Genomic DNA, 25727 nt, shown 5'->3' with positions numbered 1-25727 from the left:
GGCACTAACATTACAAGAGTCACTTCTGACAAGTATGAGGGTAAATCCTACTCTTAGGGAAGAATGGCTAGCCAATTTTCCCATGTGATGGAAAAGAACTAGAGGTGGGGAAATTCATAAAAAACAATCTCCATATTGTTTCTTTTGGCAACATGAAGACATAAGTGAGTGAATGTCCTTCTCTAGCTATGATAGCATTTAGAGAGGTCACACAGTAGAAAGAGGCCTGATCTTTGCCTTTTCCTTCAAGATAGGATTTTACTGTGCTGTCCAGGCTGGACTCAAACTCATGACAATCTTGTTTCTGGCTTCTTAGGTCTGGGATTATTATAGGCATGAGTTACCATACCTGCTTCACCTTTTCATTTGCTAGCAAACACTTGCCAAGTGCCTACTGTGTGTAAGCATCATGCTAACTCTGGTATCATAATGGGGACCATCACATAGTCATACCTTCTTGGGCCCCATGGTCTAATGGGTAAGCAGCAGTGACTACACATCACTTGACTGTTGGGGCTCAAAGTCATCAATGGGGCCACAGGTAACCACCTACCACTGGGCCTAGAAACAAGAGGAAAATCCTAAAAAACACATACAGGAGGCCTAATGCCGGTGAGGAACCTTCCGGTGACGAAGCCGCCAGCTCTGGGGGTGAATTCATAAGGCTTAAAGCAGGGCAGTGACTTTCCAGATGGCATCAGTGGGGGCCTCCGGCCTTCCAACTCAATCTGGCCCAGGAGGCAAGAGATCTGGGGAAAAAGAAACCCAAAAGAAACTCAAGAATCCCATGTAGACTACACAATACTTTGTCCAAGCGAGGTAGTTACAGCTATTGTTCAGGAAAACTACCTGGAAACTGAGTTTAGAAGGCTAACCTAGATGTTTGAACAAGCCAGGGAAGCCCTGTTGTGAGAAAAAAAATTGGATTTTCACATTTGGGACCAGCTGAAAACCAGCAATGTTTAGAGAAATGATTACTCAGAACCATCCCATTACCCCAGGAAGGACCTTGAGGTTCCAGTGGGAAAATGGGAGGTTCCGGTCCACAGGTAAGTAACTTATTCTGATCCTTACATACTAGAGCCAAGTGAATTGAGCCTAATCAGCTGTTTTATCAGGAAACAGCATATGAATACTCCTGAGAGAAAGAGCAATGTGCCTAAAACTCCTTTTTGTCAGTGGACTTCTGGAGGGCCTTCAAGTCCATTCTGATGGTTTGGCACCTACCCTTCAGAGCCTTTCAATGTCAATGAGAATTTGAAAAAAAGAAAATGAAAAAACAAGACTGGGGAGATGGCTCAGTGGTTAAAGGCACTTATTGCAAAGCCCACTGGCCCAGGTTCAATTCCCCAGTACCCATGTACAGCTAGATACACAAATTTTGGTGCATGTGTCTGAAGTATATTTGCAGTGGCAACAGGCCCTTGATGCATCTATACTCTGTCTCCCTTTCTCTCTCACACAAATGAATAAATACGCATTTAAAAAAAAAACAAACCAATAAGCAGGCACTAAGGTTTGTGAAAATGCCTCCATAGTGCTGTGGAAATCTAAGAAGATAACTGGCTTCAAATTTCAGTGGCTTTCCACCTTATTTTTTGAGACACAGTAATGCACTGAACCTGGAACTCACTGGTTTTGCTAGATCAGCTAGCCAGCAAGTCCTAAGGAGCCTCCTGGCTCCACCTCCCTTGGCCTAGGATTATAGGTGGGTCCTGGGGATCTGAACTCAGGTTGTCATGCTGTGTGATAAGCACTTTGCCTTCTGAGTCATCTCCCCAGGCCAATTTTCAATTCTTACTATCTTTTATATGGGACTTTAATGCTGTTAATAATCAGAAATGAACCTGAAAAACACCTCTTGACAGTAGCAAATGGGCTAGGCTCACACCTGCATTGTGTTCACAGTTGACCCTTTGGCTCCTGACTGCACCATCATCTGCAGGTTATTCTCTGGGAACTGTCTGTGCAGCCCAAGAGGCATGCACGCCTGTGGATTAAAGCAAAAAGCCCGTCAGTGACTTTACTCTTGAAATTCCACACAGAATGTAAATATAGGGTGCACAAGCAATAGTGTCAGTCTTTATCCATAGCAAAGGCCAAATCCCACTCAAGCTAAGACAAAGCCTCATTTAGCATTATCCTTTCACTAGATGGGTACCCCTGCCTGCTGTGCTGTGCTTGTAAGAGTTCCAGGCCAAATGTCAGCAAAAAGGGAAATGCAAAAAGGAGCAGAGGGCTTGGTAAATCCAGTTTGTGATTCTGAAAAGTAGCTGGGCAAGAATAAAATTTAAGGAACATCCTTATGAATAGGTCCAGGGGAGCCTGTTTTAATCCCAAAGAGCCAGCACATTACCAATGCCTGCATTTGTCAGTATGCCACCAAGTACCAGGCAAGGAGCCCTGCCTTAGTTCCAGGGTCAGGCGTGAGCAAGCCCTGTACAACAATGAGAAGGGTTCTGAGTCTGTTTCAGCTTTTGCCTAGGGTTGCAGAGACCCAGCCCAACACTGGAGGGGCAGAACCTGGGTGGGAAGAAGTGGCAGGAGTGGGAGCTAGGGGAAGGAAGCTTTTCCGAGACACTTCTGAAAACCTCCCTCTGCCCATACCCAGCACTCCATCAGCCTTGGTGGGTGAGCCTCCTGCCTCCAGAGGTAGTGCTGGGGGACGCCCTGTCCTCTGAAAAAAATTCTCAGAGATGGACCTTATATTGATGAAAGCCATCTTCCAGGCCAGCAAAGGGATGATGAAAGTCAGCAGGAGACCCCCAGACATACATTTACACTACTGAGAGGCAGGTAGCCTTGCTTCTTCCTCTTCCCAAGACTCAGGAAGCAGGGGAGAGCCAGGTGGGCTCCTCCAAGCCATTGCAAAGGGAGCCCAGCTCAGGGTCAGGAGCATGAAAAGAACCAGGCCATGATCTGAACCAAGCAGATTCCTGTTCTCAGCTCCCCAAGGCTGACCTGGGCAGTGTGTGTGTGAATACCCAACCTCCTCAGAAACATGCCTGCTCCCACGTGGGGAAGTCAACACCCGGCCTACTCACATTTCCTGCCTGAGCTCACACAAGCACCAAGTACAAGAACTTGAAGGCAGGCCCTCTCTCTAGCTCTGCTGCATGTGCAGCAGCGGTCCTATAGCACCGAGTTCTCTTTTCAGTCCCCTTTAATGCAGTAACTCCCAAATAACATTTTAGAAAAAAATCATTCCCTTTCAGGGGCTGGGGAATGGCTTAGTGGTTAAAGGAGCTTGTTTGCAAAGACTACTTATCTGGGTTCAATTTCCTAGCCACCCATGTGGGAAGAGAACCTGGCACGATCCCCACCCATAATCAAGAAAAAATAAAAAGAAAAGAAATATTACCTTTTAGCATTAACCTACCCAGACCTTAACTGGGCTAGAGAACAAGGCCTTGAGCTATTTACAATGGATTCTACTACCCAACCCATCTTAAATCTCACCTAGTCAGCTGTTAAGTAATCAAAATGCTCCAAAGAACTCTGGGCGAGAGTCAAATGTAATTTTTTAGAAAATCAGCATTCAGAAAGGTGGGGATAAGTGCATGTACCAATAAGCTAACCTTGTTAATCTCATTGCTATAATGGTTCACTTCCTCCTTGAACTTCATATCAATCATGTTAAAATCCCTTTGGTCCTTGCCCAGATGGGCATCCTGCCACTTCCCCTGAATCTCATCACATGATGTGGCTTCTGGCAGGTTTAATGCAGCTCTTACAGCCTAAAATGAGGAAAGGAATATGTCAGAGGCCACAGCCAAAGCAGAGGAGTGTGGCTTTCCTTCTGTAGGACTCATGATCCCTCAACAGCCTCCCAGCCCCAACTTACCCTGGACCCACACTGGGTAGATTCTTCAATGATGCGCCATCTCTTGACATCTGCATTCGGTTTAACCAAAATGTCTTCTACACCTGTAAAGAGAACAGATAAGCTCAGCAGGGTCCAGGCCTGACATCTCACCACTTGATGATGATTTCCAGGTCCAGAGGTGTCATAGAAACAGGAACCAGTGGAATCCTGATGGTGATATTAACATTAAGCGCTTATCAGAGGCTTTCAAACATTATAATCCCCATTTTACAAAAAGGTTCAAAACTGAGGTTCTTACCCACAGATACACAGGTAGAAAGTAAGCCTAGGTGCCAGTTGCAAACTTGTGCTTTCAACTAGGAGCTATAGTGGCCTTACCCGATAAATCTATGTGGGATGAAAGGGCTAAAGACGAAGAGGTTTTGGGGGGAAAGCTTTATTTAGGGAAAGGAGACAATGAGTATGGCAGCAGCATCACATATGCTACTGTGTGTGCATGCATAGCCATGTTGAGACTGGGACAGAGGACCCATGCCTACAGTTTCATCGAGGCTGCCTCAAAAAACTGACAGGCCCGAGTCCCTTCACGTAAGCCTGTTCTTCTGGCTCAAAGAAATAAAGAATTGCTCACCTTGAGCAATAATATGTTCTTTCAAGTTACCCAACTATGCTTTGCTTCTATCTATGAATGCTATAAGAGATTCAAGAGTCCCTCAGCCAAGATCTAAGTGGGAAGGCAACACATGACAGTTCTATTCAAAAGGAGGGGCAGACATCTGGAGTTCCCAACATAATGGCCTAGAGACTAAGGAGGTCATGTGTGAACAGAAGGGACTTATAATTCCAGGTAAGCCAGGTTAGAGCGAGACCCTACCTCCAAAAACAAAACAAAATAAAACAAAAGAAAAGAAATATTCCCTTCCTTTGCAAGGACGTTTTAACCACACCAGGGAACCCCTGTAACTATGATGACCTCTGCCTAAACAGGGCTAGAGGTCAACTTCGCTAGTCCGCCATCCTCTGGAGCCCTACTTTCAGCTTGACCTTGTTTCTCTCTCAACCTGTGGTATCTGGATCCTCTCTGTACTTGGGCAATCCCTCTCTTGTTGTGCGCTAAGCAGATCTGCAAGCATGGGTATGTTTGGCCTTCCTATGTCGTACAGGGTAGGGTCAAGAAAGTCAAGATGGAGAAAGCTTGCTGTCCTGGGTTCAGTTCCACAGCAACCCACATAAAAGTCAGATGCAAGTGATGGAAACATTTAATGTTCATCTGCAGTGGCAAAAAACCTTGCCTTGCTCAAACACACATGTAAGTATGTAAATAAGTAAATAAATAAATTTTTTTTTTAAAGATTTTTATTGATTTATTTGAGAGTGACAGACAGAGAAAGGGGCAGATAGAGAGCGAGAGAGAGAATGGGCACGCCAGGGCTACCAGCCATTGCAGACGAACTCCAGACGCGTGCGCCCCCTTGTGCATCTGGCTAACGTGGGACCTGGGGAACTGAGCCTCGAACCGGGGTCCTTAGGCTTCACAGGCAAGCACTTAACTGCTACGCCATCTCTCCAGCCCTAAATAAATATTTTTAATAGGCATAGTGGTACATGCCTGAAATCACAGCACTTGGGAGGCTGAGGCAACAGGATCCAAAGTTCAAGGTCATTCTTGGCTACACAGCCAATTTGGGGCCAACCTGGACCACATATGACCCTGTCTAAAGCAAGCAAACAAAACTAATAAACAACTGGCTGCATAAGATTGGGTCACCACCATTCCATCATGGATGATGGAAGAACTCAGGGGGCCCACACCCCTTCCTGAGGAGTTACTGGCAGTTAAGGGTTGCTTAGGGAAGAGAAGATGTTTTCTTCAGTGGTTGCCACTGATAAATGGTAAGTTGACTGTGGTTCTGGTAAATAATTTCCTGCATATACTCATGCAAGCAGCCCTGACTAATTCAGTGGATCACAAGAAAAACACATCAAAATAAAAAGATTATTTGGACAAAAAGGGGTTCAGCAGGAGGAGGGGGGAACAAGAGAAAGTAGTGGGAGATAAAAATGATGAAAATACATCATATACATGTACAAATATTGTCAGTGAATCAAGTTACTGAAAAAAAAAGTCAAGATGGGAATAGAGACGGAGGGGGTGGAAGGAAAGTGTCTTATAGATCAGATGGACAACACTGAAAGAAAGTGAAGCCAAACACACGTCGAGGGGGCCTAGTTATTCCCCTGAAGGTCAGCATAGCCAGAGGTCAGGAGCCTGGCACTCACCCAAGGTGAACCCTCTGTAGAGCTGCAGGTAGGCGGTGAAGAGTCGTGCCAGGCAGGTAAGCACCCTGCCACTGGTCTCACCCCCATAGATCTCGTAGCAGCAGTGAACCAGGCCATAGGCAGAGCTCCCATAGTGTGCCTTGTCCAGTACTCCACAGAGGAGTTCTCCTTCTCTGATGATCACCTGTGCAGAGAAGAGTCACCAATGCCAGACTGCAGTGACATATCCTGGAAGAGCCACTGCACTTGAGTATTAACCTTCTAACGTGACTTGCCCTCAAACTCTTTAGGGAAAGAGGTAGAGAATATAGGAACCTAATGTATGTTTTAAATAAAGGCGATGTACACATTCAGGTTAAGTTTTTATTTTTAAGTTTGCAGATGTGTGTCTGCATTCTACAGCACATGTGTGTGGTAGTCGGGGTATTGGTCTCTACTTTCACCTTGTTTGAGACAGGGTCCTGCTTTCTCCTGTTGGCTGTGGAAGCTCAGACCAGCTGGCCCACAGCACTGGGACTCTTCTGACTCTGCTTCTCATTACGTAGCGTAGATGCATTCGGATTATAGACGTGTATGTGCCATGGCATGTCTGGCATTATGCCGTGTCAGGAAACGGAACTCTGGTAAACAGGTTTACAGAGCAAGCACCCTTAACCAGTGAGCAATCTTCCCAGACCGATAGTTTGTAATTGCATAAATTAAGCAATGGTCTATACAGAGAAATAAAAATGGCAATTCCAAGTCTGAACCAATCATCTGTTATTACCCCCTAGGGCTGGGGATGTAGCTGCAGCCTTGGAGATGCTCACTCATATCAAAACACACAGAAATTTTCCCTGGGGACTATTCTCTCAGAGCAGCAAAACACCCAGGAGTGAGTGCCCTTGTCCATCCTATGCCTGGAGCTGAGGTTCTGGAGCCTCACAGCAATCCAGTTACCTCGAACCACTTATAAGTCTTGAGGAAAAACATGGGCTCTACATCTTCAAGCTTTGTGATAAGTTTTCTGGTGTGTTTACGTGTGTATATGCACACGCATTTGTTATGCATGCATGCGAAGTGAGAGGCAGTTAGTTTTTACTTTCCACCTTGTTTGAGGCAGGATCTCTAGTTGGTCCCCAATGCATCTGTCAAGCTAGCTGGACAGCAAGCTTTTGGGTGATTCTGTCTTTGGGTCTCCTTCCTCCCTGGCAGGCACATAGGGATTACAGGTGAGCTACTTTTAAAAAATATTTGAGCCGGGTGTGGTGGCGCACACCTTTAATCCCAGCACTCAGGAGGCAGAGGTAGGAGGATCGCTGTGAGTTCAAGGCCACCCTGAGACTGCATAGTGAATTCCAGGTCAGCCTGGGCCAGAGTGAGACTCTACCTTGAAAAACCAAAAAAAAAAAAAAAAAAAAAAAAAAAAAAAAGAAGAAAAAAAAGAAGAAGCTGGGCGTGGTGGTGCACACCTTTAATCCCAGCACTTCAGAGGCAGAGGTAGGAGGAATGTTGTGAATTTGAGGCCACCATGAGAATACAGAGTGAATTCCAGGTCAGTCTGGACTAGAGTGAGACCCTACCTCTTAAAAACAAAACAACAACAACAAAAAAACCCAACAAACAAACAAAAAAACTGAGGCCTGGGCGGTTAAGGCGTTTACCTACAAAGTCAAAGGACCCTGGTTCGATTCCCCAGAACCCCTGTAAGCCAGATGCACAAGGGTGCTGATGTGTCTAAAGTTTGTTTGCAGTGGCTGGAGGCCCTGACGTGCCCATTTTCTCTATCTGCTCCTTCCGCTCTCTCAAATAAATAAATAAAATATTAAAAAAATATTTATTAATGTGAGAGGGAAAGAAGGAGAGAGAGAGAAGAGAGAATGGGTGTGCCAGGGCCTTCAGCCACTGTAAATTAACTCCAGATTCATGTGTCACCTTATGCATCTGGCTTACATGGGTCCTGGTAAATCGAATCTGGGTTCTTTGGCTTTGCAGGCAAGTGCTTTAACTGCTAAGCCATCTCTCTAGCCTGAGGTGAGCTATTATACCTTTTATGTGAGTATTAGGGATCTGAACCCAGAAACTCATGCTTGTGTGGCAAGTGCTTCATCCATGAGTCATTTCCTAACCCCAGTGGGAATTTTATACTGACATACTGAGGGCCAGGAAGCAGAGACCACCTGACTACATTGAGAACAAAAGTGGACAACACATGAGTACAATTGCTTCTGGGGCAAGGCACAAGTTTCTGAATTTGATTTAAATCAATCTACCTACACCCAGGGACAGAGGTCTCCGACCCGCACAGCTGGGCAGGCCTACCTGGGACTCGCACATAGAGTCAGGGTTAAAGCCAGGAACAGACCGTGGAGTTTCCTTCACCCAGGCCTTCCCACTGATTTTCGCTTTTCCTGATAAATTCAGTGGGACGTGGTCCTCTGGGATTATGTTTATGAGCAGGGTTGACACAACCTAGAGAGAGAGAAAAAGACAAATGAATGGATAAAAGAGCAGTAGACAATCTCCTTTTGAGGACCGCTTGACCCATGACACAATTTCCGATGTTCTCAGGTACAGTAAGACAAAGAAGCACACCTCCATAAGACAAGCCTATTCTCAGTTTCTACTTAGATGACTTATAAGTGGAGCAAAACACATCAATAAGAACACCACTGGGATTCTAACTTTGTACTTGTTTGTACACATCTGTGTGCAGATGCCTACACTGTGAGTTATGCAGCAACCAGAGAAGATGTTAGGTGTCCAACCACAGCTCCTTGAGATGGGGTCTCTCTCCCTCAACAGAGCTGCCATCCAGCCTCCCCACCATCATCAACCCCAGCTATTCTTTCCCCTCCACAAGGGTTCTATGTGTGCACGTGACACACCCAGTTGTTCACCTGGGTTCTAAGGAAGTGGTCTCTGCCCTTGCCAGGCACTCACACTTAAATGTCAAGCACTGTAATTGCTGAGCCATGTCCGCAGCCCTTTCACTGGGATTTTTATACCCTAAAGTACTTCATCTTAAATGAACAATTTCCTAGAATTGAATTAAAAGTTTCTGAATAGGTCAAAGAAGGAGAGGAAAAAAGCAAATTGCTATGGAGTCAAAAATCAAGAAACAAGGGCTGAAGAGATGGCTTAGCAGTTAAGGAATTTGCCTGCAAAGCCAAAGGACCTCAGTTCGATTCCCCAGAACCTAGTAAGCCATATGTGCAAGGGGGCACATGCATCTGGAGTTTGTTTACAGGATGGAGGCCCTGGCGCACCCATTTTCTCTCTCTCCCTGCCTATTTCTGTATCTCTCTCTCTCAAATAAAAAAAAAAAAAAAAAAAGAAGCTGGGCATGATGGTGCACACCTTTAATCCCAGCACTTGGGAGGCAGAGGTAGGAGGATCACCATGAGTTCGAGGCCATCCTGAGAATACAGAGTGAATACTCCAGGTCAGCCTGGACTAGAGTGAAAACCTACCTCAAAAAAACTAAAGAAAAACAAACAATAACAACAAAAGTCCCACAAAAAGTTAACAAGATGGAGAGAGATGGTAAGACTTGAAGCACTGCCATCTGCTGGAAGTGGGCCCATTGACACAATGCCAGCACTGACTAAAGTGGACAGTTCAAACACTCTCCTCAGAGGCATCCTCTGCTCACTTTCAGACCACCTCAAAATAGATGATAATCATTACCCACGCATACCAGCTTTGGCTTTCAAGGAAGGCAAGGACATCAAGACTAAGAACTGAGCACTTTCCTACCAAGGAGTGTCCTGCAGGAGGGGCCGAGGCAGTCAACCGAGAAAGAGGTTGCAGAGTGATACCCTGGGAGTTGGGAAGTACCAGTGCTAATTCCTTTACCTTCTTTCTCATCACATGCTGTGGGACACATTCTAATCTTTGCTTTAGCATTGCTCCTTCAGACTTCTGGAAAGACTTACTCATTCCAGGATTATATATCGAGTGTTTACTGTGAGTAGAAGATGAGAAGGGAGCAAAGCTCTGTCCTTCTTGAAGCCTTTATTCCAAAGGAGACCAGTAGGAAGAAAATGGAGCAAGGAAAGAGAACTCCGGGATTTAAAGTAAATGGCAAAGAGCCAGGTAGTGGTAAAGAAGACAGTCCTGCAGAGACTGGGTCACATATTTTAGGCAGAGGGATAGGAAAGGTAAAAGGGCTTAGCCTGAGTGGGAAAGAAAGTGTTTGTCACTTTGGACTATTATGCCAAAACAAGGCACATTAGTGTCTGGAGGGGCTGTATTTTCTGGTTCATAAATGGAAAATAAATTCCTTCCTCCCATAAGCTATGTCTGGGTTGGATATTCATCCTAGCCATGTGGAGCTGACTACAACAAATGCCAAAAATAGCATGACACAGGGGTACATGCCTGTAATCAATGCAGGCAGCAAACGCCCCTTTCAAAAGGTTGTGTGTTCAAAGCCTGGTCTCTAGCTGGTGGGGCTACCAAGAGGCACATGGACCACGAAGCTGCTCGCTTCATTAATGTGCTGATCAACTGAGAGTTCACAGTGAGCGGGCTATCTGGAGGCGAGGTCTGGTTGGAGAATGCACTACAGCATCTCTCTGAAAGGCCTATCTTATCCCTAACCCTTTTCTATCTATCTATCTTTTTGAGTTTTTTGAGGTAGGGTTTCTCTCTGGTCCAGGCTGACCTGGAATTCACTATGTAGTCTCAGGGTGGCCTTGACTTCACAGCTGATCCTCCTACTTCTGCCTCGTGCTGGGATTAAAGGCGTGTGCCACCGCACCCAGCTTCTATCTTTCTTTCTGTCACCTGTCTACAATGAATTACATCACTTTGATCAACCACATGCTCCCCACTATGACCTTCTGCCTCACCATGTACAGATCCAGAAGGAACAGAGATAAGTGGCCATGGTCTAAAACCTTTGATATCTTGAGCCAAATAAAACCTTTGTCCCTTAAGTTATTTCCCCATGTGCTTTGTTATAGCATCAGTAATACTAATAAAATAGTATATAAAACCAATGATCCTAGTATAAACATTGACAACTGAATACCAAGCCAATGATCCTGGGATAAACCTTTTAACAATTAAAGACCAGTCAAGTTCCAACTTCACAGACTTAAAACCAACTGTAGAGCTGGGGAAGACAGCAGAGATCAACCGGAATCTACTTTTGTTTTACAGACGAAGAACCAAGACGCACATAGCCATCTAGACCTTGACCTTGAAGACTGAACTTTGAGGTCCAGACAGTAGAACATGTTTTATTACATTTCACTATTTGATTACACTGGGAGTTAGAAAATCATGGGTCTGAATTCCAGTCCTGTTCCTTACAGCTTTGGGAATGTAATCTACTATCTCTAAGCAGAAGCACCATCTACTAGAGAGAGATGCTCACAGGTTGGTTGTAAGATTAAATCAGATCAGTGCACTCAGCAAAGCATGTGGTATTTCCCAACAAGTACAGCCATAGCACCACTGTCTATTACCCCGATTTGTGAATTAAGAAGACAACAGGTTTAAGTTACAAGCGACAGACAGAAACCACGCAACCTGCTCTTAATGGAGCATCCCTTGAGCTTTTATAGACCTGGGGACACAGGGAAAGTGAGACTATTTTTTGATTAGCCATTATTCTGTCTGGTGGCCTGCACCCTCTTGAGAACAAAACCTGTCTATGAGTGTGGCCTGTTTCATTTTAAAAAATAAGCTGGCGGTTTTCTCCCAATCACCTGTTTTCCTGTCCACAGTGGAAAGGGCTTCAGAATGGCAGGAGGGAAGATCTTCACTCGCCCCACTTTGTCGGTGAGTCCTCGGTACACCAGCTCCATATACTGTTCCCGGGTGAAAAAGCAACCCCGAATAGTCATGTTTGCACCTGAAACCATGTGATCTTGGATCAATCCTGCCAATGGCTGGCCATCCTACAAACCAAAACAGACAGGAAATCAAAGATAAATCTTCAGTCAAACTCTAATTCCTAATTATCTGCTTGGAAACCACCTTTAAGCAAGAGTTCTCCCACATAGGCCTGTACTGTCCCTCCCCTGCATCCTCACATGACACTCAGTTAGAAATGATCAGTCTCACAATCACATGAACAAGGATCACTGCTGCCTTCAATTTCTGTCAGCTGCTCACTATCCTATAGCAAAACTGCTCAACCAGTTCCCTACGCCTTCTCTACTTAATCCCATCTGGTTCTAATTACCCGGCAGGTTTTTGGCATTTATATGTAAGTCTGGTGTGGCTGTTTTTAGTGGTGTTCTTGTTTTTGTATTCTGGTTTTATGCTTTAGTATTTTTTCACACATCTCTGGCCTGCTTCTTCAGGAAATCACTTATCCATTTAACAAATATTTATTAAGAGCCTATTGTACGCTTAGGCATTAGGCAGACCATCAAGCCTGCTCCAGGAAAAGGCAGACTGTAAACGAATATGGGAGGAATACATGATCACAAAAGGTGCTAAATGCCATGGGAGATATTACAGTATGGGTTATAATAAAGTCTTGGGGAGAGGTGGTCAGGAACAGCAACAGTGCAGCTAGGACTTTAGGGGTGACTTGAGATGAGCAGCAGGAAGCCAGGGGTTCATGCATAGGTTCCTGGACATGATAAGGCCTTGCTGAACGTGACTATATAAGTGAAGCGTGTCCATTATTAGTATTCTTCAGAACACAGCATGTGGTTCAGGGTAGGCACTGAACAAACAATGCTACTTACCAGATGCCAAAACATGGGCTTTTATAAAAATTCCAGATTTGGTGGGCACATTCATTTCATTTGACACTTTCACAGCCTTTGTGATCCCTAGTCTCTTGGACCTTATTTGTCAGGTTTGTGTTCATGGCAACACAGACATAATAGTCAAAATAGCTATGCTCACAGTCTGTAAGAAGTAGCAAACTTTTTCATGTTTCTAGGAAGTTAAGATAATCCTGGGTGGAGATCTAAATAAGACCATTATCATTTGATTGTTAAATGCCAACCAGTATTATGACCATGCTTCATAGGTAAGGGTAGAGGAATTCAAAATGCTGCATGGAGAAGCACTGGGAATTTAACACATGTACTAATTCAAAGGCTAAAAGGGAGTCTTATCAGATGGTCTCTAAACACCATGATAATGGGCTCTATGAAAATGAGTATAATTATTACAGAGGAGCTGAAAAGGTGTTATAGATGTAAGGCGAGATTAGAAGGAGACTTCTTATGAAGGCTCTGCGCTATTAACATAAATCTTGTTCCAAAGATGGCCTTGTTTTGCTCAGGGGAAAAAAATCCACTAGCATTACATCTCTGATTCACCCCACTCTCTTGGGGGACAGAAATTATGGATTTTTCGCTTTGTTTCCTTCCCTAAAGACCATAATTACATGTTATGTGATATATCCAGTGCCTCATCTCCTCTCTTTATCCAAGCTCTTTGATGACTAGAAAATTTCTTACAGAGCTAAATTGCTTTCCACACAATAATCATAAATTCTACGGAGAAATGCTGATTAAAGCAACTACCAAGAGTCTACATATAATTCTGAATTTCCTAAATCCTGTTTCGGGTTAGAAAGAACAATGGGAATGCAAAGCTGGCTATCCTGCTCTGTTTAAACGACAGCAAAAGTATTGAAATTAATGTCGTTGGTCAGGATGCTAAGAAAATGGGGTACTTTATGTACTGAATTTTCTAGCTAAGTAAGGAATGGCTCAAGTATGGCTCAAAGAACTTTCCACAAAGAACTGGCCCTCAATAAGCACAATAAACAGAAGGCTGAAAAATTAATTTTAAAGAAACAGATAAATGAAAAGATCAATTGGTTCCTTGGAAAATAGCTAAAGCCCCATTCATCATATGTATGCATGTGTATATACATACACACACACACACACACACACACACACACAAATTTATTTTATTTATTTGAGAGAGAACAGGCACAACGGGACCTTCAGCCCTGCAAACGAACTCCAGATGCATGTGTGCTTGTGAATCTGGCTTATGTGGGTCCTGGAGAATTGAACCTAGGTCCTTTGGCTTTGCAGACAAGTGTGTTAACCATTAAGCCATCTCTCCAGTCCCATCTTAACAAAGTATACTTTGATCTGACATTATGACTGGGTAAGCAAGAAAACTTAGAAACACAGAAGAATCAATGAACACAAAGGGGAGTAAGGTATACCAAGTGTATGTAGCCTATGAAAGACTAGGGTTCAATCCTCAGAAGAGGAACAAAAAAATGAAACAAAAATTTAATCTTCAGGACCACAACACAAAAGCAGCGAGTTTCCTCAGTTTAATCAACAATTCTTAGTCGTCTTAGGACTTTCTCACCAACAAAATGTTGCATAGTTATAACCATTAATAAAAATAAGGATTCCTTCTCTTGGCGCTTATACTAGAGACTAAATAACATTTATCAGAATCAGAAGCTTCACTTTACTTTTTTTTTATACACACACACACGTGTATGAGTGAGTGTGTGTGCTTGTGTGTAGAGACCAGAGGAAAACCTCAGGTGTGATCTTTTTTAAGTTTTTAAATTTTTTATTTATTTGAGAGTGACAGACAGAGAAAGAGGCGGCGGGGGGGGGGGGGGAGGGGAGGGGCAGGAGGGAGGGAGGGAGAGAGAGGGGAAGAGAATGGGCATCCCAGGGCCTCCAGCCACTGCAAACGAACTCCAGATGCGTGCGCCCCCTTGTGCATCTGGCTTACATGGTTCCTGGGGAATCGAGCCTCAAACCAGGGTCCTTAGGCTTCACAGGCAAACGCTTAACTGCTAAGCCATCTCTCCAGCCCCTTCACTTTACTTTTGACAAGACCAACTGATTGCAAGTAAACAGACCTTTCAGGCTATCCCCAAGCCTTTTTTCTTTTTAAGATGTAGCTCAGTGATAGAATACTTGTATAGCAGGGATAAGGTACTAAATTTTATCTCCAGTACTGAAAAGATTAACTCATTTACTTCTGTTTTCCTTAAATTTTGCTAAGGCCTATGTGAACTTAAAGAGCCAGTTCTTGCAGGACAAATCATAAACATGAAGCCTCTTGCTGGTTTGCACCTTATTCATTCAAAATGAGTAATAGAATATTTATCAGTCTAAGGAATTCAGTGTACCTCAACTCCCTACAGCTAATGACCAGAGGTCATCTTGGCTGTTTTCTGCAGTGTCTCCTCTGATGAAAAGGGACTCTTCCTCTGCAGTGAGAGGGCTGGAACAGTGCCATGGCCATGTCCCTGGCATATGCCACCACCCAGTTCCAGCTGTCAAATGGAGTCAAGGGCTAAGAACTCACAGCTGAGCACACAGGCTTGGAAGTCTAAAGGTGTTGGGTTTGAGTCTTGGCCTCCTCAAATGGCTGCAACTCACTCTTGATGTTTCTTCATCTGAAAATAGCACCAACATCCTAAGGATGTTGAGAAAATGTTGATGGGGATAGTGGCTCATGTCTGTAATCCCAACGCCCTGCAGAAGCAGGGGGACTGATGTAAGGTGAGTTCAATGCAAGCCAGGGCTACACAGTGAGACCTTGACTCAAAAACAAAAACAACAAACAGAACAAGTGGTGGCACATGCCTCTCTAATCCCAGGGATTTGCTGGGATTGCTGTGAGCTCAAGGAAAGCCTGGGTTACAGAGTGAATTTCAGGCTTCCCTGGAGTACACCGATCTAAATCTAAAGATAAAAGTCAACTTTCACATTAACAAAATTATTTTTCCTGATTTCCAAGTTTTCTGATAGACTAAAAGTGGGAAGGGGGAAAGGGGCTATGGGCCCTTTCTGTTGTCAACAGCCCACTAAGATGGACAGAGAAGGTCAAGTTAAACTCAATCTGCCTCCCACAGGAAGCCGTATCTGGTAGAAACAGTGGCTGGGACCCTGGGCTTGTGGCTGTCTACGTGACTCCCTGGGTGGCAGAGAGCCAAGGGAAAGAAGTTGTAAAGAGCAGAGGGTGTTTGCTATCTTCCAGTGACCCCAGCACTCCCTGGGTACACAGCTCTGTACAGAACCCACCCCACAAGGATCTGGGAGTTCCCTGACCTTGGGCAAGTTGTATTCTTCGAGTCTGAAATGTGGACACTAATAGCATATACCTCTAAGGACTGTGGGCAGTGTGAAATAAGAAACCTCCCGAGTGCTTTCACAGTGTTTGGCACTGAAAACGTGCCTGGTAAATGGAACCTGCGGTTTGACACTACTACTCCTAGTCCTTTCAGATTCTACCACAGTCCACATGAACCTGTCAATCACTGATATAGATAGATGGCTTACACTTGAAAAGGCTGCAGAACTTGGACAGGTGGTGAAGGTTAAGGGGAGGCTTGGAGGCTGGGACCTACTCCACCCTTTCTCCTTTCTTGCTCTGTCCCTCTCACAAGCACACAGTGACTTGGGCCCCTACCACTTACAGGAGCAAGTCAGCTTGCCAGGTGTGGCGGGAGGAAGTTATATCCTTCCCACGTGTCTATTTGGGCAGCTCTGACCACATGATGTTGTCTATGAAGACTGACCTTGAGGGAGAAAGGTTTCAAAGAAGAGACGCATGGGCTGCAAGAGGATCTCATCTGAACGCCAAGGATCACACTCTTCTATAGGTCTGTGCCTTTTGACAGCAGATGCTTGCCAGGAGCAAATGCGTTGTAGAATCCAAATACATATAGCAAGAGCTAAAAATTTGACTCTGTGAAGGCAGTTTTGATTTTTCTTCTTTTTTTTTCTTCCAAGGTAGGGTCCTGCTCTAGCCCAGGCTGACATGAAATTAGTCTCAAGCTGGCCTAGAACTCACAGCAATCCTCCTACCTCAGCTTCCTAAGTGCTGGCATTAAAGGTGTGTGCCACCACGACTCCTAACTTTTACGTGTCAAGACAAAAACTTTTCCCTACCTTTAAAACTTAAAGAGTTGAAACCCCCACTTCTCTTAAGAAACTAGGACCTTCTGTTCTGCAAGTTCATGTCCTGGAGCTGCTCACCAATGAGGGCCCAGGTTCAAAATGCCAAGTCATGCTGGTGACGAGCACACAAGAACCTCAAGGTCAAGCTTACCTTGGGAACAAGATACTGCTGATCAGTGCAGGCCAGGACATAGGCTTCGGCTCGGCCCAACTCACTCTGAGGGAAGTGGGCGTTCATTTCATCTCCATCAAAGTCAGCGTTGTAGGCTTTGCAGTTGGCATAGTGGAGCCGTAGGACTTTCTCTTCAGGTAGAATGCGGGCCTGGTGGGCCTGGATGGAGGGTCTATGCAGGGTGGGCTGTCGGTTCAGTAGGAGAATGTCCCCATTCTTCACGTGCCGGCACACCTGGGGACACAGAATGAAGAGCAGGTGGGTGCTCATGTTTTGGCTCTGGGCTCAGAGGTATAAGAAACAGGCAAGGCCACAGGTCTGTACCTATAACAGATGCCTTCTTCAGGGATGCACTGTGCAGTAGACAGCTTCAGTTGCTGGGATAAACTTCCAAACCAGTTAGAAGTTATGAGAGGAAGGGATTTATTGAAGCTTATAGATCTTTGGGAAGTTTCATAATGAGAGAAGAAGTTTGCCCCCTCTCACAGGCCCACACAGAGAAAAGCAACCACCACCATAGGCAAGCACACTCCAGGAACCCTAAGCAGAACTCAAGCACTGTGCTGATCTCTAGATTGGAATTCTGATCTGCCCCCCAATAATGAACACTTAGGGTTGGATCCCAAGATCCACCCAGTTACACCTTCTCCAAGCAGGTGGAAATCCAAGAAGCTTTAGTAAACACCTGAATGTACTGCGGGACATCTATTCAAGCTACCACACACAGCCTTCCTAGAGCTGAGGCTTCCTGAGAATTTATCTTCTTTGTGTGAGTGTGCCTAGGTTAGAGGTGGATGTCATCTTAATGGCTTCCCCAGCACATTCACTGAGAGTGACTGTAGCAGACAGCTTCAGGTTCACTGAGATGAACTTTCAGACCAGGGGAAGGTCCATAATGGCAGAAGAAGCTGGTCTGCCTTCACAGGCCCAAGCAGACAGAGAGAAGTACAAGCCTAAAGGTCAAAAGCCAGAGCACACTTCAGGAACTCCAGCTAGGCACACTTTGCATATCTTTAGATTGCCACCACACCTTAATATCACCCAGTGACACTGCCTCCAGCCAGGTAGCCAGCAGATGCAAACTACAAACAATAAAGAACTGAATATATTGGGGGCCATCTATTCAAACCACCACATTCGCTTTAGAGGTGGATGCCATCTTAATGGCTTCCCCAGCTCATTCACTGAGAATGACCAACAGTGCCAGCAGCTTAGCTAGCCAGCTAGGGATCCCTTTTCCATTTTATCAGCACTGGGATTACAGGCACATGCCTGACATTTGCGTGGGTCCTGGCAATCTGAACTCAGGTCCTCACACTTGCACTTTATTGACTGAGCCATCTCCCCAGCCCCAAGAATTAATCGTAACAAAGAAACAGATAAAATTTCTGTGGTGGTTTGATTCAGCTGTCCCCCATAAACTTAGGTGTTCTGACTGTTAGGTTCCCAGCTGATGGAGATTTGGGAATTAACACCTCCAGGAGGCGGTGTATTGTTGGGGGCGGGCTTATGGGTGTTATAGCCAGTTCCTCATGCCAGTGTTTGGCACACTCTCCTGCTGCTATTGTCCACCTTATGTTGGCCAGGGGGTGATGCCCACCCTCTGCTCATGCCAACATTTCCCCCTGCCACAGTGGAACTTCCCCTCGAGCCTGTAAGCCAAAATAAACCTTTTTTTCCCACAAGCTGCTCTTGATCAGGTGGTTTCTACCAGCAATGCTTATCTGACGGCAATAATTTCTGAATGCTGAACTTTTGAATGTAACCATAAAATCCCTGGTTCTGAAAAGAACTTGGCAGACCTCTCAAATCCCACATAATGGTCACATGTGAGTACGCTACTCTAAACATGAATTCCATAGTTTAGAAGCCCAACTTCACATGACACAGCCAGGATTGGCAGACAGACTTGATTCCTAATTTTTAAAAAATATTTTTATGGGGCTGGAGAGATGGCTTAGCAGTTAAGCGCTTGCCTGTGAAGCCTAAGGACCCCGGTTTGAGGCTCGGTTCCCCAGGTCCCATGTTAGCCAGATGGACAAGGGGGCGCACGTGTCTGGAGTTCGTTTGCAGAGGCTGGAAGCCCTGGCGCGCCCATTCTCTCTCCTTCTCCCTCTCCCTGTCTTTGTCTCTGTCTGTCACTCTCAAATAAATAAATAAAAAATGAACAAAAAATATTTAAAAAAATATTTTTATGTATTTATTTATTTGACAGAGAAAGAGGAAGGGAGAGGGAATGGGCTTGCCAGGGCCTCCAACCACTGCAAACGAACTCCAGAAAAAGCATGTACCACTTTGTGCATCTGGCTTATGTGGCTCCTAAGGAAATTGAACCTGGGTCCTTTGGCCTTGCAAGCAAGTGCCTTAACTGCCAAGCCATCCCTCCAGCCCTTGGTTCTTAATTTAGTGCCCCTTGAATACATTTCTTGCACTTTGATAATCCAAAAACTGCCATAATCTTTTGGAAAACAGTTTGGAAACAACTATTAGCTTCTGAAATACATTTCTTTTTGCCTTTAAAAATTATTTTTATTTATTTATTTGAGAGAGACAGAGAAAGAGGCAGTTAGAGAGAGAATGGGCGCCCAGGGCATCCAGCCACTGCAAATGAACTTCAGACGTGTGCACCCCCTTGTGCATCTGGCTAACGTGGGTCCTGGGGAATCAAGCCTGGAACCGGGGTCCTTAGGCTTCACAGGCAAGTGCTTAACCGCTAAGCCATCTCTCCAGCCCTCTTTTTGCCTTTTTGGAAGAATAAATTCCAATGCAAGGTTACATGAATACATGTTTATGCAGTACTGTTGACTAGCAAAGAAGGTAGAAATAATTTGACTATCCAGAGGTGACAATAAATTGCACTGTATCTACACTATAAAATGTTATGCAATGATGAAAAGGCTAGGTTAAATCTATACTAATCTGGATGTGATGGCAAAAATATAACATCAGGAAAAAATAAACAACAATAAAAAAAATAGTAGCAGATAAGGAGATAAGCTGCAGCGATTTAAAAATTCAACCCAACTTTGCATATGCATGTTGAAAAGGTGCTTGTGTCCACATTAAGCTCTACTACATATGGACTTGGGCATATTCTCGAAGGAACATGTAGAAAGGCACACATCAACATTTAATCTTTATAGACCTTAGTACTGTTCATTCATATTGAAACAATCACGTACTCTTTAAAAACAAAAACAAGGGTTGAGCAGACAGCAGAGCAGTTAAGGGCACTGCTTGCAAAGCCTGTGGGCCTGGGTCCATTACCCCTGTACCTACTTAAAGACAGATGCACAAAGTAGCAAGTGCATCTGGAGCTTGTTTGCAGTGGCAGGAGGCCCTGTGTACCCATTCTCTCTGTACTTTCAAATAAATCATAAAATATTAAAAAAAAATTTTCAACATAGTCTTGCTATGTTGTCAAAGGACCTCTAGATGCTCAACTGTTTTTAAGGCAAGCAAGAAATCTGTACAAGTGGTATGTTCATTACAGGGGAAAACCAGCAGATATAAACTTTAAAAGAGAATTTGGAAAAAACCACAAGAAGGGCTACAGAGATGGCTTAGTGGTTAAGGTGCTTGTGTGTGAAGCCTAAGGATCCATGTTCTACTCTCCAAATCCCACATTAGCCAGACACACAAAGGTGACACAAGCCCAAGGTTGCACATGCCCACTAGGCGGCGCAAGCATCTGGAGTTGGATTGTAGTGGCTAAGGCCCTGACAGGTCAACTCTATCTAAAATTTAAACCACCACCACCACCACCAAACTGGAGTGCTCAGTACTGCAGTATCTCTATCACACCTTCCAAGGTTCAGGGTTTATTGCAGAAGAGGAGGTGGAAAGGATGTAAGAGCCAAAGGAAGGGTAGGACTCCTTACAATGTGCTCCCCCCAGACACAAAATGGCCTTGATATCCATGACCTCACAGTGCCTGACACTACCTACACAAGACCATCATAAGAGGAGGAAAAGATCATGACATCAAAATTAAAAGAGCGACTGATTGAGAAGAGGAAGGGATATGATGGAGAGTGGAGTTTCAAAGGGGAAAGTGGGGGGAGGGAGGGTATTACCATAGGATATTTTTTATAATCATGGATGTTATTAATAAAAGTTTGAAAAAAAAACACACAAGTAACTTTAAAGAAAATATTTTAGGGCTGGAGAGATGACTTAGTGGTTAAGGCACTTACCTGTGAAGCCTAAGAATCCAGGTTCAATTTGCTAGGTCCCATGTAATCCAAATGCACAAGGTGGCACAATTGTCTAGAGTTCATTTGCAGTAGCTAGAGGCCCTGGCATGACAATTCTCTCTCCACTCTACGTCACAAATAAATTTTTAGAAATGAAATAATATATTTTGTTTATTTCAGACACAGAGAAAGAGAAAGTGGTAGAGATCGAGCGAGAATGGGCGTACTAGGGCCTCTAGCCACTGCAAAGGAATTCCAGATGCATGCGCCACCTTGGGGCTCTGGCTTTACGTAAGTCCTGGGGAATTGAACCTGGGTCCTTTGGCTTTACAGGGAAGCACTTTCACTGCTAAGCCATCTCTCCAGCCTAGTAATTTACCTTTTGAAGACAGCCACTGTTCACTTTTTCCCCTCTACAACACCAAAGTCTGGCATTTCTTTCAGGCAGAACATCTCTCCACAAAGCTAACTTTACAAGGCTCATTAAGCCTTTCCCAGTCTTATATTAACTACTAGGGTCCCTACATAACCAACTTAAAGGACAACCACATCAAGGCATTCTGAAGGTGCCTCCCCTCAGCAGGCCACCCCCAATTTTTTGAGTCATAGCTGATAACAGGTTTGAGAGGACAACAGCCATATCCAAATCTAGTATCCTCAGCGGCTGTCCACATACATTTATGAGGCTGCACACTGGCAAGCTGGTTAAGGAGATGGGCGAGGTTAAGAAGGATGTTTTGTTCCACTTGCCCGTATTCCTCATCAGCTCTGCTGAAGGTTCTCTCTAGCATGGAAAAGCTGGGAGCAAAACCACAAAAGGTGAAGTCCTAAAAACACCTAGGTCATGGAGTGTCTTGTCACTTCCTATGTATGGGACTTAAGCCACTGTTTCCAAGGAGACCTGAACTCTGAGGATTCCCATGAGCATCTTCCTAGACACCAGCTGCTGACTGCGTCACAGAGCCTGGGGTTTTCTTTCTTTAGTCTCTCAAGAGAAAAGCTGACCAGCCCTGTGGCCCAGGCTCAAAAACTCAGGCTGGGCTTAGTAAATTCTCAATGTCCTCCAGCATAAGCAAACTCACTAAAGCTGGGAAAGCATGCAGGCCAGTCTGGCAGGCACCGGCCAATCCAAACAGAAGCCCAGAGAGCACAGGGTGTTCCCCTTGCCAACCAAAACCCAAGACCTTTCTTTTCTCTTGTCTCTAAATAAATACTGTGGTGAAAATTAGTGTGCCCCAGTGCCCGGGTCAGAGTTTCCAGAGGTAAGGCCTAGGGCCAAAGGCTGGGCTGGGGAATGAGCTAGTTCTACTGGCCACTTCCTCCTCCTTTACAAGTCCCAGGGGAAGAGGCAGAGGTTAATACCCTCATAGCAAAAATGACCTTTCTGCAAACCTTTACGCTTCTCACCTAACCTGTAGTTAATCCTTACTAGATATTAGTCTCTCCTTTCCAGTCACTTTCCCTAGTGCCGAGGCTTACCCTTAGCTTAATTTACCACATTAACCAAAGCCTTCAAAACTGAAAAATTAGAAGCACATGTGTATATTATCATATACAGAAGTATCATATATAGAAAATAAAGTTTGTAACACTGCTAATCAATCACACATTCTTTCCAGTGGAACCTAAAAAACCCTCATAACACAGCCTTAAACTGAAACATTGGTTTAAAACCTACTGATTTATTAGTTATTACTGGCATCACACATTTCCTTCTTGTAGAGAAGTTCTTAAGCTTTAGCACAGAGAAGAATCCCTAGATAGCCTGTTAAAAAGAAACCTGAATCTCTTTTCAGATGGCAGTGACCTTAGGATGACTCAGAAGGCATCATGGTGCTGAGAAGAAATGACAGAGGAGTGAGTGCTCAGTGTAATATCTCTATTACACCTTCCAAGGTTCAGGGTCCATTGCAGAAGAGGTGGTGGAAAGAATGTAAGAGCCAAAGGAAGGGTAGGACTCCTTACAACGTGCTCCTCCAGACACAAAATGGCCTGGATATCCATGACCTTACAGTGCATGACACTACCTATACAAGACCATCATAATAGGAGGAAAAGATTATGACATCAAAATAAAAGAGAAACTGATTGAGAAGGGGAGGGGATATGATGGAGAGTGGAGTTTCAACAGGGAAAGTGGGGGGAGGGAGGGCATTACCATGGGACATTGTTTACAATCATGGAAGTTGTTAATAAAAAATAAATTATATATATTAAAAAAAAAAGAAACCTGAGTAGTACTGGAGAGATGGCTTAGCAGTTAAGACACTTGCCTGCAAAGCCTAAGGACCCAGGTTCAGTTCTCCAGTACCCATGTAAGCCAGAGGCACAAGGTGGCGCATGTGTTTGGAGTTCATTTACAATGGCTAAAGGCCCTGGCGCACCCATTCTCTCTCTCTCTCTCTCTCTTTCAAATATATAAATAAAGATAGCTGAATACCTGAGGACTGGGAGATGGCTCAGTGCTGGCCACCCAAGCATGAAGACCTTATAGGGTCTCAGTTCAAGCCCTAGCACCCATGCAAAAATCTGGGACTGGATATACATACCTGCAACGCCAGTCCTGTGGGAGGTGGACAAACATGAGTTTCTGGCTCACTGGTCAGCCAGTCTGACTGAAAACAGCAGCTCCACGTTCATCCCAAGGAAAAAACGTTGAAGAGCAATAGAGGACACACCTTTCTTCTCCTGCCTCTGCATGAGTGTATACACACGCCTCTACTACACACTTACCACACTCCATACCCCACATATACCCCCTCCCCCCAAAACCAAGACACTGGAGCCCCATTCTTAGAGATGCTAATTTGGTATGAAATGTAAGGGTCATAAATTGCATTTCTCTTAAGTTTCAGTTACTACCCTTTGAGCAGTTTTACTCAAAGATGGCATGAGGAAGCCAGATAAGAGCTGGGAGCTCCAACCAAACCCATCCACTACTTACAATTTTTGTCCCTTGGGGCTTTGGAGCCCCTGTGGCTGGTGTCAAAAGCTGTTTGGCCACAGCTTCTCGCTGGGTAATGTCCACGGTGCTCAGGGCTGTGCGACTGCCATCCTCATTGATGACCATGGAGGCTCCTGGGTGTACATTGGGGCCATTGATGACTGCTTGCCTCAGTTCCTGGACGTTCCAGGGAGTAACTGGCTGAGGGTAGGTCAGTTTTGTGGCAAATACCTAGAAATTCAGGGCAGGCAGATAAAGGTCACAGGAATGCAAATTGCAACTCAACTCAAGTGACTGCCTGATTTTCCCTATGATGCAACGGCTGTCTACTGAGCTGCGAAGTCCCTTCTGCAAGTAAAGCCCCATCTGCTTATCTTCTTGGCGGTTACAGCTGTGCCTAACTTTCTTCCTTAAGAGAACAAACTGGACTTATTCTTCTAGCAGTCACTCTGAAGAAACAACTGAAGTGTTACAGTTTATACATTAGGCTTTAAAAAAAAAAATATTTTACTTATTTGAGAGCGAGAGAAAGCGAGAATGGGTGCTCTAGGGCCTCCAACTATTGCAAACAAACTCTAGACACGCACATCACCTGATGCATCTGGCTTACATGGGAACTGGAGAATTGAACCTGGGTCCTTAGCAGGCAAGTGTCTTAACTGCTAAGCCATCTTTCCAGCCCTGCACTAGTTTTTTAACCCATAGTGAAACTTAACTTTTTCCATTTGCCAGCTACGTAAGTCTCCAAAGAAGGGAAAACAGTATGGGACACTTACTTAAGACACGTGGCAAATGAATCCCTTCAAGTAACATACCTTTTCCCACCCTAGCAGACATAACATTTCCCTTAAGCTCAGAGATGACATCAAAAGGTGGTACTAGAGATGAAGCGGGCTTGCAATGATACTTGAGGAAATGCAATGTATTCCCTTAACACTAGGTCTGTAACCTGTTCAAATAAGCAAACCAAACCAAACGCTGCATTCTCTTCTGAGCCACTTATCTTTTAAAAATGTGTACATGTATGGGTGTCATCTTCAGGAATGTCACTCATCTTTTTTAAACATGGTCTTTCATTGACCTAAAGCTTGCCAATGGGACTAGATTAGCTCGCCAGGAAGCCCCAAGGATCCATCCGTCTACTGCTCCAGCAACTGTCCCTACCTTCAAAACCAGGGGCAAGGTAGTGGCAGGACAGAGGAGTTTAAAAGCATGGACCACCACTCCTGGGATTTTTACAGGGGGTTCTAGGATCTAACTCAGGTTCTCAAACTTGCATGGCAAGCACTTCACCAACTCAGCTATAGTCCCAGTGTTGAGCTACTGGTTTTTATTTGATAATTTATCAGTTGATACTTCAAAGTCCCTGGGAAATGCCACACAAAGAAGCCTGTCTAACTTTCCAGGTCTCTGTGCAGGAGCACTTCATGTGCGGCCTTCCTTGGCCACC

The 25727-nt window shown here is 44.6% G+C and overlaps 1 protein-coding gene across 1 annotated transcript in view; it reads right to left on the bottom strand.

The window, feature by feature from the left end:
- Positions 1-25727, bottom strand: part of Polr1a (RNA polymerase I subunit A) — a 76136-nt gene that overhangs the window by 25799 nt on the left and 24610 nt on the right. Inside the window, exons 12-20 of the mRNA XM_045153252.1 lie at positions 24278-24508; positions 17117-17371; positions 11806-11997; positions 8408-8557; positions 6107-6290; positions 3845-3927; positions 3579-3737; positions 1892-1990; positions 597-749 (exon numbers count right to left, since the gene is read on the bottom strand). Of these exons, the coding sequence (XP_045009187.1) occupies positions 597-749; positions 1892-1990; positions 3579-3737; positions 3845-3927; positions 6107-6290; positions 8408-8557; positions 11806-11997; positions 17117-17371; positions 24278-24508 (1506 nt within the window). The remainder of the gene's footprint in view (positions 1-596; positions 750-1891; positions 1991-3578; positions 3738-3844; positions 3928-6106; positions 6291-8407; positions 8558-11805; positions 11998-17116; positions 17372-24277; positions 24509-25727) is intronic.

Source organism: Jaculus jaculus, chromosome 6 (assembly GCF_020740685.1).
Source record: "Jaculus jaculus isolate mJacJac1 chromosome 6, mJacJac1.mat.Y.cur, whole genome shotgun sequence".
Classification (NCBI taxonomy): Eukaryota; Metazoa; Chordata; class Mammalia; order Rodentia; family Dipodidae; genus Jaculus; species Jaculus jaculus.
Note: the sequence above shows the minus strand (reverse complement) of the source record. Positions and strands in the feature narration are given on the sequence as shown.